Below are 18,176 nucleotides of genomic sequence, written 5' to 3'. Positions count from 1 at the left end.
ATCCTCTTTACAATTATTATATTTCCAGTTCCAATGATTCTAATTTTTTACTCTCGTTTTTTTACTTTCACTTTTATTGATTCTACTTTTCACTATCTCATTTTTATTTTTACTTTTACAGTTTCTATTTTTTAATTATATTTTTACATTCACTTCCACTGATTTAAATTTTTAATTTAATTAAAAATTAAAATCTTAATTTCGTTTTCACTTTCACTAATTTCTAATCAGTGTAAGTGAAAGTGAAAATATAAAAGAAAGTTAAAAATGAATGTGGAAACGGTAACATGAGTGAAAAATAGAATTTATGGGAGTGAAAATTAGGGTCAGTGGAAATGGAAGTGAAAATGGAAATATTTGTGTTAAAATTAGAATTAATGGAAGTGGAAATATAAACATGAATAAAAAGTAAAATCTATGGAAATGGAAGTACATATGGGACGGTCCATGCCAAACCAATATATCGTCGACTTTGACCTCTTCGAATTGGCTCAAATTTTTTTACCATTTTGTACCCTCCAAAAAAGAGCTTCATGATTTTTTTCAAATTTTTTCATCAAGCCGCTTACGATAAATAAATTTTTTCTAAATTGGAGAATTTTAATAATTTTTTATTTTTGAATGCTCATAACTTCCTTAAAAATGCATCAATTTTAAGTTTTTTTTTCAAAATGTGTGTTTTTAACTCAACTTTTCAAAAATTTCATGCAAAAAATTATAAAATTTAAATTTACTATATTGTTTGTAATTTAACCCCTTCGCAGTCCAGTTAAAAATCGCTGGTGGGCCTAAAACGGTCCGAAAAAAAAGTTTCCAAAAAAATATGACTTCATCATATTTAAGGTTTTTGTGGTCGCTGAATTCGAATTTGAGGTCAGTTTTTCAAAATTCAAAATGACGGATCCAATATGGCGGACAAATTTTTTAAAAAATCAATCCAATTTGCCTGAAATTTGTTACTCGGGGGTTTTTGGGGTCGCTAAATTCAAATTTGAGGTCAGTTTTTCAAAATTCAAAATGGCGGATCCAATATGGCGGACAAATTTTTAAAAAATTGATCTGATTTGCCTGAAATTTGTTACTTGGGGGTTTTTGAGGTCGCTGCATTCGAATTTGAGGTCGTTTTTTTAAAATTCAAAATGGCGGATTAAATTTGGTGACCAAATATGTTAAATAATGTAAAAAGTAATGTGTTTCGGCCGAAAATCGTTACTTGGGGGTTTTTGGGGTCGCTGATTTCGAAAATTCCAAAAATCTCTAAAAAACGATTTTCGGTGGAAACACATCAATTTTCAAATTGTCTGCCATATTGGATCCGCCATTTTGAATTTGGAAAAACTGACCTCAAATTCGAATTCAGCGACCCCAAAAACCTCCGAGTAACAAATTTCAGGCAAATCGGATTGATTTTTTAAAAATTTTGTCCGCCATTTTGAATTTCAAAAAACCGACCTCAAATTCGAATTCAGCGACCCCAAAAACCCCCGAGTAACAAATTTCAGACAAATCGGATTGATTTTTTAAAAATTTGTCCGCCATATTGGATCCGCCATTTTGAATTTTGAAAAACTGACCTCAAATTCGAATTCAGCGACTACGAAAACCCCCGAGTAACAATTTGTGGTCAAAACGCATTAATTTTTAAATTATCCGCCATAATCTGATAAATTTTAAGTTTTCATGGTCGCCATTTTGGGTCCGCCATTTTGTTTTTTGAAATCTGACTTTAAATTTTGATTCAGCGACCCCAAAAACCCCCGAGTAACAAATTTCAGGCGAATCAAATTAAATTTAGTATTATTTTTTTGCGGTGGCCATATATGGCCACTTGCACAAAGGTGGCACGACTTTTTCTGGCCACATATGGGCCCTGGACTGTCAAGGGGTTAAATGTTAAAATATTGTTTTTAAAACTGTTTGTATCCTTCGATTTTTTTCAAAAAATTTAAAAAAAAACTACTTTCTTTTACAAAAATTTTAAGCCTAGTCCGATCGTAGGGAAACAATTTTTTTTTAATACAGTGCGGTCTCGTAACTGCAACATTCTCTGAAATTTCCCACTCTTTCGGACTTGATACTGCAACATATCCCACTACCTACCATTTCAGGGACGTACATACCTACTATACGCGAGAAAATTTACTTGATATACTTGATATTCATTTTCCGCTGTAGATACGGCACTGAAAGCTGCCGACGTCACGTTTCAGTTTCAAGTCCGGTGGTCGAGGTGGGGTGTTGCAGTAACGAAACTGTTGCAGTTTCAAATGTTGCAGTTACGAGACCGCACTGTATTTTCAAAAAATTTTGAAAATTTTGAATTTTTTAAAATATCTCCAGTTTTGTTTCATACTACGCACTTTTATGTATTTTGATGCGCTGATTACAAAAATCATAGTGACAATGCCCAAAAATTTGATTTTTATGGTAAAAACCATAAAAAAAATCCTCAAATTTTTGATTTTTACCAAAGAAATTAATTTTTTGGGTATTGTCACTATGATTTTCGTAATCAGTGCATTAAAATACATTTTTTATGTCTCATGCAAATAAAAAAAAAATTAAAATTTTTTACATAAAAATTCAAAAACTTGTTATTAATTTATGGTACTTTTTATGGAGTGTAAATTAGAAAATAAAAAATTAAAAATATTCTAATTTTTGACAAATTTATGAAGTCTTGAATACAAAAATAATTTCCAATTCTTAAAAGATTTTTTTTCACAATACGTTTAGAAAAATTACAAAAATTATAATTTTTATAATTAGGTATATTAAATTATTATAGGTATGTAAATTGTAAATTAATTTTTTGTCTTTTTATTGATTAAGAAAACATGAACGATTGATTTATAATGACAATGATATGTGATAATTATCTTATTTACCGACAAAACTATCAATAAATTTTAAATGCTCACCAATAACGCGAGAAGTGACATTGCCGATGCGAAAAACATGCAAATGACCATGCCAGCGAAGGTTCTATACCTCGGTCCCATTAATTCGAGAGCTGCAATGATAATAATCAAGTAAGTGATTGTTTTTCTTGTTTTCAATTAATTTTCATTTTAAAAAAAATTTCATAAAAAAAATATTCGTCTAGAATTTATTATCTACATAAAATTAAGAAAAGCACAGAATACAGTAAGAAAAATATTTGAAAATACAAATTAATAATTTAATAACTAAAATCAATAATAATTAATTAATTAATAATTCACGGTGCACCAGAAGGAGGTTTAAATAAAAATGAATTGGCACTTAAAAATTCTTTTTGATTATTGTTCTAAGATGAATAAAAAACTTTTCTCAATAGGTTTTAAAATCAACTTACGTGCCCAATTTAAAACAAATTGAGTTTTAAATATTTAAAAATAGTGTTTTATGAGGAACCAGAATTTATTTAATGTATGTTTTAGATTTGGGTTCATATAAATTTATTAACAATGAAGTTATTTTCTTGTTTCGTTTTTATATTTATGCATTAAGAGTGTCGAACGGTATCTGAAATTCTTTGGCAAGAAGAGAGCTTTAATTATCGCTCTCAACGTGAAATAGTATTGATTTTAAAATACTTTTTTCTCGAAACACGAACACTTTTAACAAAATCAGCCAAAATCCTCATCTTATAAATTTCCTAAATCCAAAAGACTGTACGAATCCATAGAAAAACATGGTTGCAAAACAAAAAGTAGAAAAGTAATCTAATAACAGCTGCGACTTTGTGCGACCTGCATGCTGCTGCCATCTGACGGCGGCAGGAGGTAATGAACCCCTCATTATATTACTTTTCGTTTTGCAATCGTGTTTTTGTATGGATTCGTATAATCTTTAGGATTTAGGAAATTTACATAAGATAAGGATCTCTAGCTGCTTTTGTAAAAAAGTGTCCGTTTTTCAAGAAGAAAGTATTTTAAAATCAATGTTTATCATTTTCACGTTTAGTGCCGTTTTTATAGAGCGATAATTAAAGGTCTTTTCTTGCCAAAAAATTTCAGAGACCATTCGACTCTCTTAAATAAATTTTGTCACTCTTAAAATCGTTCTTTTAACATTATAATTTAATTTTTTAAAATTGAACACAAACTCTACAGGAATATAATTATTTATATGTAAAATTGAAAATAAGTAATTATTTTATCATTTATTACAGTATTTATTAGATTAAATAAATTCTGATTCCCCATAAAACACTGTTTTTATATAAAAACTCAATTTTATTTAAATCGGGCACGTAAACTGATTTTAAAAACTATTGCGAAATGTTTGTTATTCATTTAAGAATCATAAACAAAAAGAATTTTTAAGTGCCAATTCATTTTTATTTAAACCACATTCTGGCGCATCGTGAATTATCACACTAAAAAAAGGAAAAAAAAATTTAAATTTCAAAACAAAAGTTGATTATATATTTACGTACCAAGAATGAAGGGAATTTGGTAGATGGCTGGAAAAAAGAGGCCATTGATGGTTCTTAGAGCTGTGTAAATGACGTAATTGGGGCTGAAACTAGTGGCTATCGAGAAGATAACTTCTAAGAAAAGTATAGCGAAAAAGGCAGTTCTTCTGCCCCATTTATCTGCGATCCAGCCGAAGACAACATTTCCAAATAAACTTCCCACGTAGAAAAACGTCGTCGACGTGGAAGGCCACCAACTGTTGTCGCAAACGAGGTCTAGCTATGTGGATACAAAATGACATTAAAATTTCAATCTATACCATATAATATATAACAAATAAACGTGTAGGTAAATTAAATTAAATAATTAAATGCTAAATTAGAATTAAATTATAATTAAATCTAATTTAGTAAAAATAATTAATGTATATCTAAAAAAATTATTTATTTTATTATATTTATTAAATTATTTAATTTATTGATGCCAATAAATAGAAATTGATAAAAAAAATAGAATTTACAGTCACTTTTAAAAAAGTGTATTGAAGTTTGTAAAACAGAATACAGAGGTCCGTACAAAATACTAATATATAGTGTCCCCGAACGTTTCCGAAGAATGCCGAAAATATTTCGTAGTTTTTCTCGGAATGCTGTGATTGGTTGAATCGTTTTTTTAATTCAGTGCGCGCATTTCTAACCAATCAAGTACTTGAATTGCCGAGAGCAGACGACGTTGTATTTGGTATTTCAAAAATTATATAATATTTTAAACACAAAGTCTATCATTGAAGTAGGAAGAACGATATATGTGACGTGCTCCAAAGTGAAAGGAACCATAGCTGCAAATAAATTTTAGGTTATGTTTGTATTTTGATTGATTTTACATATAATTAAAAATAAACGTTTAGTGCGATGAAGGTAAAAATATAACTAAACATAACCTAAAATTTGTTTGCAGCTAAAGTCTATCAAAAGAAGCAAAGCACTTCCTTATTTCGACTATTGAATACATCTGAGAGCAATGAATGATTCATATTTTAATCATGCGCAAACATGCATTACGTGCGTTACGATACGTTCAACGTAATTACACTGACAATCGGAAGACACGTTGAATTGTTGAATGACATAGCAATGTACTTGTTGCGTGGTCATCATACACGTGTTTGCCTGGAACACGTCACGTGTGTATATATATATGTTACATGGAATGCATATAATGTGCTGTTTTTGTTACATGTGCACGCATATCAAAGAATATTTATTTCATTCATTTGAGTTTATACACGATAAAAAAGAGAGAGAGAGAGAGCGAGATCGTTGTACCAGCATCATCGATCGCATATATATATATATAATATAACGATGTGTTGATATAATTCTTTTTACATGGTTACAGTAATAGCTATTGATGTGTTGGTGGCTCCCACAGAAAAGAGGTGTCCATCACCCTCAGTTGACAGGAGGAACGTGCCCCCTTTCTCTCTTGACCCCTCATCATCACCCTTTGCTCTTCACTCCACCGTCCTTCTCATCACTGTTTAGCCAATCTCTTTTACAATCACCAACATGATTGTTTCCCTTTCTGGGATCCATTTCATCAAAAAAATTTTCTATCCAAATTGAAACCATCTTGACATATATTATTATATAGTATCCACACATTTCTTTAGCATAATGCTTCAATAAGTGAGAAAATTCTATATAAGTATAAGTGAAAAAATGTTCTTTTCTCTCAGAATTCTTATCCAGTTTCAAATGTTTCTATTTTTTTTTTCAAAATTTCACAGCTTTCCTTTGTTAAAATTAGTATTTTAGAACTTGATTTTTAAACAAACTTTGCAGTACAGTAATTGACAGTTCAGCTTTAACAAAAGATTCAGCTTTTGGTAAAATGATGACAAAATCGGGTAGATTCTCATCAGTATGTTCTGACCACCAATTTTTTCCTATGTATAGCTAAAGCAATATTGAATATATCAAATATTGATTTTTGAAAGTTTCGGAAACTTCTGTATTCTTCTAAGAGTAGTTTAAAATTCATCTATGTATTTATTTATTCAAATCAGGATCAACTGTTTTTGCAGAAAAACAGCTTTATCCATGTCTAACATAAGAGGTATTTAAAAAATAAGTAGTATCCTTGTAAAACGTGTAATTTAGAAATAACACATGTTTTCATTTTACAATTCCAAAATCAGTTCGGTATCCAAATTGAGTCTGAAATAATTATGAATTTGTAATATATGCAAATTCAGCAGTCACACAAAATATATCAATGCAAAATAAATCTAAAAACGTATGCAAAATCCGTAGCATCAATCTGAAAATTACTTCGTTAAAACATTGTAATCTGTATTAGGTTCAGAATTTTTAAGTTACGTAATCTGAAATCAGCCTTTAACAATTTTGATTAAGTTCAGTCAAATATACAAATTTCAGATTCCAAATACCAATTTTTGACAGAATTAAATTTGGATTGTTGGGGCGCTAAATACGGAACTTTTATGAATACAGAATATATCGTCCATGATAGTTGTACTTTGATACCAATTTTAGGTATCAAAAAATGACCCCAATTTTCCTATCAATTCTAAAAATGATCTAAATAATGAGGATCAAGTTCTTACCACTTACGGGTATCAAAATATTGTGTAATTTGATCCAAATTTTAGAATTAAATTACCTTCAGAAAAACTGTAATTCGAATAGAGATTTTTCTACGGATTTACATTGATATGGATTTACTGTTGATTATGTACATTCAGAATTTTTTCTAAATGATAAATCATTCAATTGTACATAACACACTATCGAAAGATCAATATTTAAATAATATTCCGTATTTAAAACTTTATTTCTATATTTTCTTTCAATATGAGAGTTTTCAATAATGTAAACCGATAACACTCATCAAAATCACAGTTAAAAACGATAAAGTAAACTGTAAATTTTTGTACTATTTGTAATAATTTTATTCCGTATGAGATGTATTATTCCCATATATATATATAGACATCTATAATATAATCCATATGTTTTAGTTTTTTCCTTTTTTTATTCTTCTTGTCGGATCTTGTTAAAATTTTCTCAGTTTATTATAGATCAAACGAAATTTTGTTTAAAGAGCGTAAAAATAAAGCTTAAAGCTAAGGCGCGAAAATATAGCATAGTCCCTTTAATGAAACTTTTTTTTACGTTGACGTATTCATAGGCATGAGCGGGAATGGTCGAAGGTTATTGAAATTCGCGAGGACGAGTGCAACAGTAATTTAATAATCCAAGGGGAGAATTGGCTGATTCATCGATTCTTGTGGTGAACTGCGATGAGGCAGTCATCGATTGCGTCCTGTGAGGGGAAGTGACCTTCCCCCACCATGCGACCCACAAGCGTCAAATTAAATTTGAAATATACTTATTTTCTAGCTATTTCAAGCATATGTTATTTCACTTAAAAATATAAAAATTCAATATTGTTTTCATTTCACACGTACAGACGTTTATTTTTATTTATTAAGAAGCAATGTTTTATATAGAATATATTATATTATATATTTTATATATAGGGGAGAGTGACAAACAGTGGGACAGTTTAAACAATAGGACATTTTAATTTACTGAAAAACTACTTAAAGAAACTCGACCAAAATTTAAATGTAAACCATGTTTATGACAACACACTATCTCCAAAAATTTTAGCCACATTGATTCATTATTTACAAAGAAAATTGAAAAAAACTGTTTTTGACGTTCCAGAGTAAATTTTTTCTTGAAATACAATGCTGATTTTTATATAGATACGACAGTTTTAAAAAAAGGGTAATTGTTACTTCGTTTACTTATGTTTTTAAGTATAATATCCAATAATTTAAAATATTTTAAAATTTCACAAACAATTTTTATTTAAATAATTTCTTGCGATTGCTTAATTTAAATAATTTAATTTAAACATGAATGAACAATGAAAAATTATGAATGAAATGATGAAAATAATAATGAAAAACACAGTGTTAATTTAAAAAAAAAAAAAAGATTTGCATTATTCTCTCAACAATAATTTTTTCATTTAATTAGAAATAATTATTTTGAATTACTCTCTCAATCTGAATAAGTGATAAGTATACCACTTATTCAAATAAGTGAAAATACACTGGCAAATCAGTGAAAATTCGACTGATTCAGATTAAGAGAGTAAATAAAAAATAAAGTAAAAATAATTATAACATAAAATAATAATAGTACAATCTATTTGAACTCAACAAAAAACAAAAGTATATATACACAGAACACTAATACTTTAGAGTGTGAGGGACAAAAAAAGTGAATGAACGAATGAAAGAACCAGTGTTGGGTAAGTTACTTTCTTTTAAGTAACTCGTTACATTTAAGTTACTTAATGAAAAAAAGTAACTAGTTACTGTTACAGTTACTTTTATAAAAAGTAACTCGTTACAGTTACAGTTAGTTACAAAGTAACTTAAGTTACATTTCAAGTTACTGAAAAATTATTTTAAAATTTGTCTTATTGAAATTCAATTTTTTTATCAAATGGGAATCAAATTAAAATGTGAAATGTAATTGTAATACATGTATTTATTCAAGTTCTTCACATAGATTTGTATTCATTTTAATAAAAGCATCATCTATTCTTTCCCCTAAAGTTTTAAAATTTCCTGGTAATCCAAGTAACACTAGGTCTTTAAAAGATGATTTTTCTACAACACTTCTATTACATAATCCATAATTTTTTTATCCAATATTTTTTGAGTAACTAGCTTTGAATCGGAAGTCTAGTTTTCCAAAAGAGTTTGCTTCTTATTTGACTGTGATGAAGAATCTGAGAATTGTTCTTCGAATTTTCTCCTTTTTTTTTCTTTCGCTATAGCTGCTTCTAATTCTTTAACGCATCCATGTTTAACCTATGCAAGTATTTATTTATAAAAATTTTAAAAATATTATCATTATTAGAAAATTAGGTTTTGTAATCATGGATTTTGTTTGCCATTTTTAAAATTAATTTACAAATCAATTAAGAAGGTACAATTTCGACAAGGGGTTGCTAAAAATTATTTTTATAAACTCTTAAAAAAAAGTCTATATAAAACTTAATTAATTAATTAATTAATTAAAATGTTATTTTAAAAAATCTTGTACACTGTTTAAATTATGCAGGTAAATCCCCTACATTGCAACAGTAAACCAAACGAATACGATGGAACACGAGCACATGAAAAATAGAATGTAAACACTCGGTACAATGCGCAGCATGCAAGCGCAGAGGCCATGTTCTTTTGCTATTACTTTGCGCGCTTTTTTTTTGAAATACGAAATTATTAAGTTTTTAAAGCAATAAAAAAGTGCAAAGAAAGTAACGAAATAATTTAAAATTAAAAGTTACTATTAAAATAGTAACTAAGTTATGTTACAAGTTACTTTTAAAAAAAGTAGTTACGTTATAAGTTTCAAGTAAAGTAACTTTTTCAGTAACTTAGTTACTAATAACTAGTTACTACCCAACACTGGAAAGAACATTCAAATTAATATAGTTAATAACTAGATGGGCGTCTGATTTCTCATTTTATTATTAATTCTCTCTTAATTTGAATCAGTGTAATTTTCACTATTTCAATCAGTAAAAATAATATTCACTGGTGAATCAGTGACTATTTTCTTTTTCACTAAAATATCAGTAAAGTCTGATAACTATATAAGCACTGAACTAAATCAGTAGAACATAATCACTGATTTTTCGATAGATATTTTTTATTGAAGTGAATGTTGTTATTCACTACCAAGTTTTTGTAGTAGGTGTTATGTTATTGTCGTATTGACGTGTACATAACAATAAACTTTAATCTGAATAAGTCAAGAGTAATTAATTTTATTGAACAAGAATACCTTAAGTAATAATTAAAATTTTGATTTCAATTTTATTATTAATCAGAATTAGGCAGTTATGTACCGATTCATTTGCCTTCTACAGTTTAACTACGATATGCCTATATGTCTTTGATTTCATATCAATGATGTACCACGGGAGTATGAACTCACGAACTATAATGCGACTGAGGGGTGATGACTGTATTAATTGCCTTAATTGCAACAAAACATTCATTTTCTCCAAAGCTTTCTTTTCTTTTCGCCTTTTTTTTGTACAATGAAAATTGTAGTCAGTTTTATGCGACACATCGCACTGCTAGTCCCGACTTTGGCTTGGGATACGCGCGAGAATCCATTTCTGGTGGTGGAGGGGAAGGCTACTTCCCCTCTCGGGACGGAATCGATGATCGCCCGAACTGCGAATTTATCTCATGTCCTCTCTCGCTCTCTCTTTTATTATTAGGAAATTAGATTTTTCGCGGAATAACAAAATAAAAAAAAAGAGGGACTCTTTCAATATCGTTCATCAACATTCAAGCTCATTTATTAATTTTAAACATACGTATTTTAGATTCAGTTGAAAAATATTTCATCACTTTTCCAGTGAATTTATATATTGGGAAATTTTTTTTTTTTTGTTGATTCACCCTCATTATTGATAATTTAAATTGTGAGTACAATAATTTTTTTATTACCCAAATTAAGTATGTGATAATGGAAAGATAATGTCTATATTATCAAAGTGAATAATTATTATATATAATATCTTTTTAGGGCACTTAAATATTTCTTTGTGCAATGAAAGAATATCATTTCCATAATCTGAAAAGAGATGCCATTCTTCACCAATTTAGAATTTAGGCTCCATTCACTCTCTAAATTTGAATCAGCAATAAGTATACTACTGGCACCAATCAGCGGATATACGCTGAAAAATCAGTGAAATTCCACTAATTCATCAGTGCATATAAGCTGATTGGAATCAGTGGTATACTTATAGCTGAGAATCAGCGAGATTCCGCTGATTCAAATTTAGAGAGCATATTCGAGAATTTTGACTAATGAGTATAGATATATTATCACTTTTACTGAAAGTTCTTTTAGTTTAATTAAATAAAATTTCAAAAAATTAAAATTAAATTAAAGCAATTATTAAATTAGTTTTAGAGACACCTAATTCAAGAGTAGAAATTTTAACTATAAAACCCGTGCAGAAATTTAAATGTAGGCCTGATGGGATACTGATCAGATTTCCGTATCTCTAATGTAGCTATTCTCAAAGAAACTGACTAGTTCTCGAAAAGGCTATTACGCTCTTCCGGACTAATACTATAAAATTTATCAGGACCTAGTCAGTTTTCCTTTAAATTGCCCTATTTTATGGAATTATTTTTATTTTGAAAATATAATAATTTTGATAAATCTCGCAGGCATCTCAGATAGCACCCAACTTTACAGGAAGTTAACAGAAAGTTAACGACGATAAGTTTGGAAGTTAACGGAAAGTTAACAGTGTTAACTTCCGAACTTATGAATCACTGTAAACTTGATGGTAACATTTTGGAATGCAACGTTTTGATTCGATATAAGGTATCAAATTGATCCAATTATTTAGATCATTTTCAAGAAATGATCCAGAATATGGGATCATTTTTTGATACCTGAATTGGTATCAAAGTATAACTGTCATGGCTGGCATGCTCTTATTGACAAGTTTATTAATTAATTTATTCACTGCTCTGAATATTCAGATATTAAAAATACTTTTATTATGAATTTTAAGAAAGAGAGAAGCGAAAACTTATAAATTGCGAGCAATTAAATAAAAAAAAATTTATTTCGAAATAAAATGAAATACACTAACCTTTATTTATGTTTATCACATAAGATTTAAGTTAAGTTCACAATCACAACACTTGAAAATTTTTAATTATTTTTGTGGTTCAAATAATTATCAATAATTTATTTATTATAAATGAACAAAATTTAAGTAATGCACGCTTGATAAATATTTCTAATGCGTTGTCAATTAATAATTTCCTATTACACAATATCATAATCGACATATATGACATTTGTAAACAAACAGGGTTGGGAAACAAGAGCCCAAAATATATTCGTCCAAAGCGAATTTCAATCCTACCCAACTCTGCTTTGGACGAACATATTTTGGGCTCTTGTTTTCCAACCCTGTTTGTTTACAAATGTTATATATGTCGATTATGATATTGTGTAATAGGAAATTATTAATTGCATTAATTGACAACGCATTAGAAATATTTATCAAGCGTGCATTACTTAAATTTTGTTCATTTATAATAAATAAATTATTGATAATTATTTGAACCATAAAAATAATTAAAAATTTTCAAGTGTTGTGATTGTGAACTTAACTTAAATCTTATGTGATAAACATAAATAAAGGTTAGTTTATTTCATTTTATTTCGAAATAAATTTTTTCTTATTTAATTGTTCGCAATTTATAAGTTTTCGCTTCTCTCTTTCTTAAAATTCATAATAAAAGTATTTTTAATATCTGAATATTCAGTGCAGTGAATAAATTAATTAATAAACTTGTCAATAAGAGCATGCCAGCCATGACAGTTATACTTTGATACCAATTCAGGTATCAAAAAATGATCTCATATTCTGGATCATTTCTTGAAAATGATTCAAATATTTGGATCAATTTGATACCTTATATCGAATCAAAACGTTGCATGAGTTGATCTTAATTCTTGTATCAATTTGATACACACAAGAAAACTATGTGGTCGTTAACTTCCTGGAAAATTCGGTGCTATCTAGGATGGGGAATCGAACCCATTGACCTTTGGGACGCGAGTCGTGAACTCTGGCCACACAGCCACGTTGACATTATTTTACATATAGAATAAAAAGGGGTAATTTCTACACGAGAATTTTTAATCACTCTTTTTATATATTTTATCAATTTTAATTGAGAGATTTTTTGATATAATTTATTTTATATTCAATAAATAAATGAGATGCAATGAAATAGATGCATCTCTGAAGAGAACGATTTATCTTAAGGACTCGTGCGGTATTAACCTTATGAATGAAGTATGTAGATAGCTGCATTGAAAGCCGGAGATAAGCGCATACGTGTATCGTTGGATAAGTAGATAATAATGTTCGTGTATATTCAATAATGCCAATGTGTGTTTAGTAGGTAAGTATGTAACTACGTCACAAAACCGTATAGTGCTTTCTGGTTCATGCACGATTCGAGCAACGATGACGTGTAGGTGACACACTGACTTTTGCTTCCGATCCGATGATTTATTGGGCTCGATTTAGGAGTTGCGACTTAATCATAATCACTCCCCACTTCATCGAGTCCCGGAACAGGTCATTGTCTTTTCCGTATTGAGCATCACGGTATATACACTCTTTTTGCTCACAATCAGAAGGTTGTTCTTTTCGAAACTTTTTTTTTTTAACACGTTAATCAAATTCTATTTAAATTGTTGTATTATACACAATTTACCATTTAAATTGTAAATGTTATTAACCTTGCAGTAAATTTTACAATATAAACTTTAATATTACAATACATACTGTAAATATTACAATACATACTGTAAATATTACAATACATGCTGTAAATTTTACAATGCATATGAAAAATATAGGTACAGTAGTGATTGTAATTATTTCAATTTATATTGTAGATATTAAAATACAGATTGTAAATTTTTCAATACAGATGAAAGATATTACAGATTATGAGATTTGTTACAAAGAAAAGTAATCTATGTCTCCTAACAAAATATTTGTTTCACAATTATTTTAAATTATCAAAATTATGAAGTATAAATTTTAAATTTTCAAAATTTTAAAGTACAATAGCTTTACAAGAATTAGAAATTATTATAAAAGGTTGAAATGTTTATGGACATTTTCAAGGCTTCTTGTATGTTATTTGGATTAATGCAATTGAACTCTCACTGTCACATATACACATTATTACTTTACACTTTCATTCTCAGAATGTAGATGAAATTATAAATTTTATTATAAATTATGGTCAAAATAATAGTGAAAGTGAAAATAAAACTTTAGTGTAATTAAAAGTGAAAGTGTAAAGTAATAATTTGCGTATAAATAGTAAATTGTAAGAATGAAATATATAAGCGAATCTATATTGTAATATATAATATCTATTGTATCATTTGGCATATATTTTGGACCATTTAAATTTTTAATGAAATTTCGCGAACGCACCTCTGATTGTAAATATTACAAAAGCAGTTTATAAATTTTACAATGTAGATGGTGAAGTTTAGAATGCAGTCTGTAAACGTTACAATACAGATAGTAAAGTTTACAATACAGTCTGTAAACGTTACAATACAGATAGTAAAGTTTACAATACAGTCTGTAAACGTTACAATACACATAGTGAATTTTACAATACCGATTGTGAACTTTACAATACAGACTGTGAAGTTTAAAACACACATTGTAATTATTTCTATAAATATTCTGAATGTTACAATACAGATTGTAAGTGTTTCAATGTGAATTTCAGTCATATTTTAAGAAAAGAATATAGTTTTTGTATAACGAAAGAAAGTGCAGAGGTTTATTTTTTTAAGAAAAATAAAATTCACATATATATATATGTAGAAGGTAATCAGAGAAGGGTGGAAATAAGGAAGGGGCGTTTTTACATCATACAAAGCAAATTATGGATTGTATATATTTACGGATGAGATATACCCTTTTATACATAGATGCCAGAAGCATGCACGAGCGTTTGATCGCAATGTATCACATGACCGGATGTGGGGGTAGGTAAATTGGTCGTCAATTGCTGACGCCACCAAGAGCTGCAATCCATTCGGTCTTATATACGTTTACGCCTATTTTCACCTGTCCAATTCATTTTCGTTCACTCACCCCACATTCTCTCCTTCTTTCTTTATATTCACATTCTACCTTGTTCACATCTCGTTTCCTAACATTTATCATTGTATGTACACGGAAAGAAATTTTCTGTAGAATTTACAGAAACTCCTGCGCCATCTACTGATGTTTCTCCAAATAGAGAAATATGTTGAATCATTGGCATTAAAATCTGTTAATTCTACAAGTTTGAGCTACAGTTCTTAAAAACTGTTGAGTGACCAAATTATGTATACTATATGGGGATAATATATATTTGGTATAGAGTATTTCTTATAGGTTATATTCTCCTCCGAATACATTAAATTCGCGGAACATTATTGTATAAATTAGTATAACTTCTATGTAAATAAATTCATCCTTCAATAATTTTCTAACAAAAAAAATGAGGAGCAAGTTTTCAAAACTTATGATAAATCCACTTTTTCTTATGTCGAGAAATTGAAACAAACGACTATATTCTCACTTAATCACTACAGTTAATTTAAAAATAAAAAATTTGTAATAATTTATTTCTATAATAATGTTTATATACTTAAGACGTTTCCTTTTTAATTAAACTTTCTTTCCGACACTATGATAATAATAAAAACACTAAATTCGCCTTAACCTCTCGCACTCAATCGTACTCAGCCTTAGTCGAATCACTGCATTGTTTTCGCGCATGCGTTAAATCTTTACAGAAAATATCTGTAGAATTAACAGATTTAGGAACATGTAAAATCTCCAAATCGATGTTAAAGAATTACCAGAAAATTTTTTTCCGTGTATGCTCATTTCATAATATCTACGTAATATATGTTTGCCTTTTTTAGGGTTTCGTGGCCCAAGGCCGAAAGCCTTATAGTTTCGCTTTGACGTCCGTCCGTCCGTCCGTCGTACACTCAAATGGTTCCCATGGAAACAGATACCATAGCAATCGTCTGTCCATTCTTCCGTCCGTCATCCGCCTGTCTATCCGTCCGTCCGTCGTACACTCGTATGGTTTCCATGGCAACCGTTACCATGACAACTGTTTCCATGGCAACCGTTTCCATAGCAACAGTTACCATGGCAACCATTATCATAGCAACCGTTTCCATAGCAACCATTACCATAGCAACTATTACCATGGCAACCGTTTCCATAGCAACAGTTACCATGGCAACCATTACCTTAGCAACCGTTTCCATAGCAACCATTACCATAGCAACCGTTTCCATAGCAACCATTACCATAGCAACCGTTTACATAGCAACCATTACCATGGCAACCGTTTCCATAGTAACCAATACCATAGCAACCATAGCAATTCACAAATAATGTAATTATAAATTATTTATTATATACAAATAACTTTTGATTTGAATTTAAAAAGCCACGAAACCCTAGATGTAGGCGCTTTGAGCATGCTTCTTTCCCTGATTTTTTTTGTTTACTAAATAAATTATTTTTAATTTTTATTTTAATTTTAGAATAATATCACACCTTTGTGTACAGTTATTAATTAAAAAAAAAAATTTTGAAAGGACTGTAATTAAATTGATGAAATATTAGTCGTGAATTGCAAAAAGGACTCAAATTTAAAATCCGTAAGAGTCATTTTCACTATCAATTGTTATGCGAAAATGACACTTACGCTTTTTTGAGATGAGCCATTTACGAAATTTACGATTAAATTGTTTTTAAAATAATTATACACATTTGTGCTCTTTTGAAATAAAATGTAGCTGAATAATTTATATACATTCTTTATTATGTTTGAATTACTCCTTTTGATTGATAATAATTAATGTACCTATATACTGTTAAAATTACGAATTTCTCTACTTATTAATTCTATTTTCGTTCTTAATTTCGTCTGACCATAAACGGTCTATTTCACTGAAGAAAGATTAACAGATATGAAAGTCTACAAGTGACCCACCACGTACAGTCCTTAACCACTTATAATCGAAGGTCGCAAACATTTCGCTGCAACCGGAAGTATTTCAGATTTAATTCTTCAAATGCTCATATCATAGCAATTTGACACAATAAACTTGTCATTATGCATAATCAGATACATTTAATTTTAATATTTTATATTTATAATGACTTTATAATTAACATGTCGACAAAAGTGGATTATATTTTATCTGTACACTGAAAAAAAAAATTTATTTGATTCAAATAATCAGTTACTTTACTATTATTAAATAAATATTTACTTGAATCAAATAATTTTGATTTGAATTAAATAAACTGTGTTTGAACCAATAATTTCTATAGGTACTTAAAACATTATATCATTTAATTGACTCAAATAAAAATTATTTGATTCAAGTAAATATTTATTTGATAATAATCAAGTAACCGATTATTTGAATAAAACAATTTTTTTTAGTGTATACACGGACAGAAAATAAATATCAAATTTTGTAAAAGCATTTTCAAATTTTGTACAAAAAGTATATTTTCAAGTCGTGGAAAATATTGTAAAAAGCGAAATTTCCACATAACAAATATTAATCTTTAATAAACTTTTATGAAATTTACTATAGTTATAATAAAATATTTGGTAATGAATCAAATTCGTTCTACCAAATTTTATTATAACTATAGTAAATTTCATTAAAGTTTATTAAAAATTAGTATTTATTATATGAAAATTTTGCTTTTTACAATATTTTCCACTACTTGAAAATATGTTTACAAAATTTGAAAATGCTTTTATAAAATTTGATATTTAATTCAAAGAATTTCCAATTCACCGAAAAAATTTTACCGAAATTTCATTTACTCGCACAATTGAAAGAATCTTCAAATTTTCATTTGACCGAAATTTCAAATAACCAAACAAATACAAATTTTTATATAAAAATAACAATTTTTTAAAAACAAATTAATTTGTTTTAACTTCGGGCACGAATTTTTTTTACTTTTTTTATTATTACATAGAAATACTAAGAATATTTGGCAAAAAGTTTAAGAGTGGGTCTG

The 18,176-nt window shown here is 28.5% G+C and overlaps 1 protein-coding gene across 4 annotated transcripts in view; it reads right to left on the bottom strand.

The window, feature by feature from the left end:
* Positions 1-18,176, bottom strand: part of LOC127286322 (organic cation transporter 1-like) — a 52,241-nt gene that overhangs the window by 15,236 nt on the left and 18,829 nt on the right. For all 4 annotated transcript variants that reach the window (XM_051312712.1, XM_051312711.1, XM_051312713.1 and 1 more), the window contains exons 3-4: positions 4,424-4,682; positions 2,922-3,013 (exon numbers count right to left, since the gene is read on the bottom strand). In XM_051312712.1, the coding sequence (XP_051168669.1) occupies positions 2,922-3,013; positions 4,424-4,682 (351 nt within the window). The remainder of the gene's footprint in view (positions 1-2,921; positions 3,014-4,423; positions 4,683-18,176) is intronic.

Source organism: Leptopilina boulardi, unplaced genomic scaffold (genome assembly GCF_019393585.1).
Source record: "Leptopilina boulardi isolate dan_hultmark-lab unplaced genomic scaffold, ZJU_Lbou_2.1 LbouV2_352, whole genome shotgun sequence".
NCBI classification, from domain to species: Eukaryota; Metazoa; Arthropoda; class Insecta; order Hymenoptera; family Figitidae; genus Leptopilina; species Leptopilina boulardi.
This window is presented reverse-complemented; position numbering and strand designations above follow the sequence as displayed.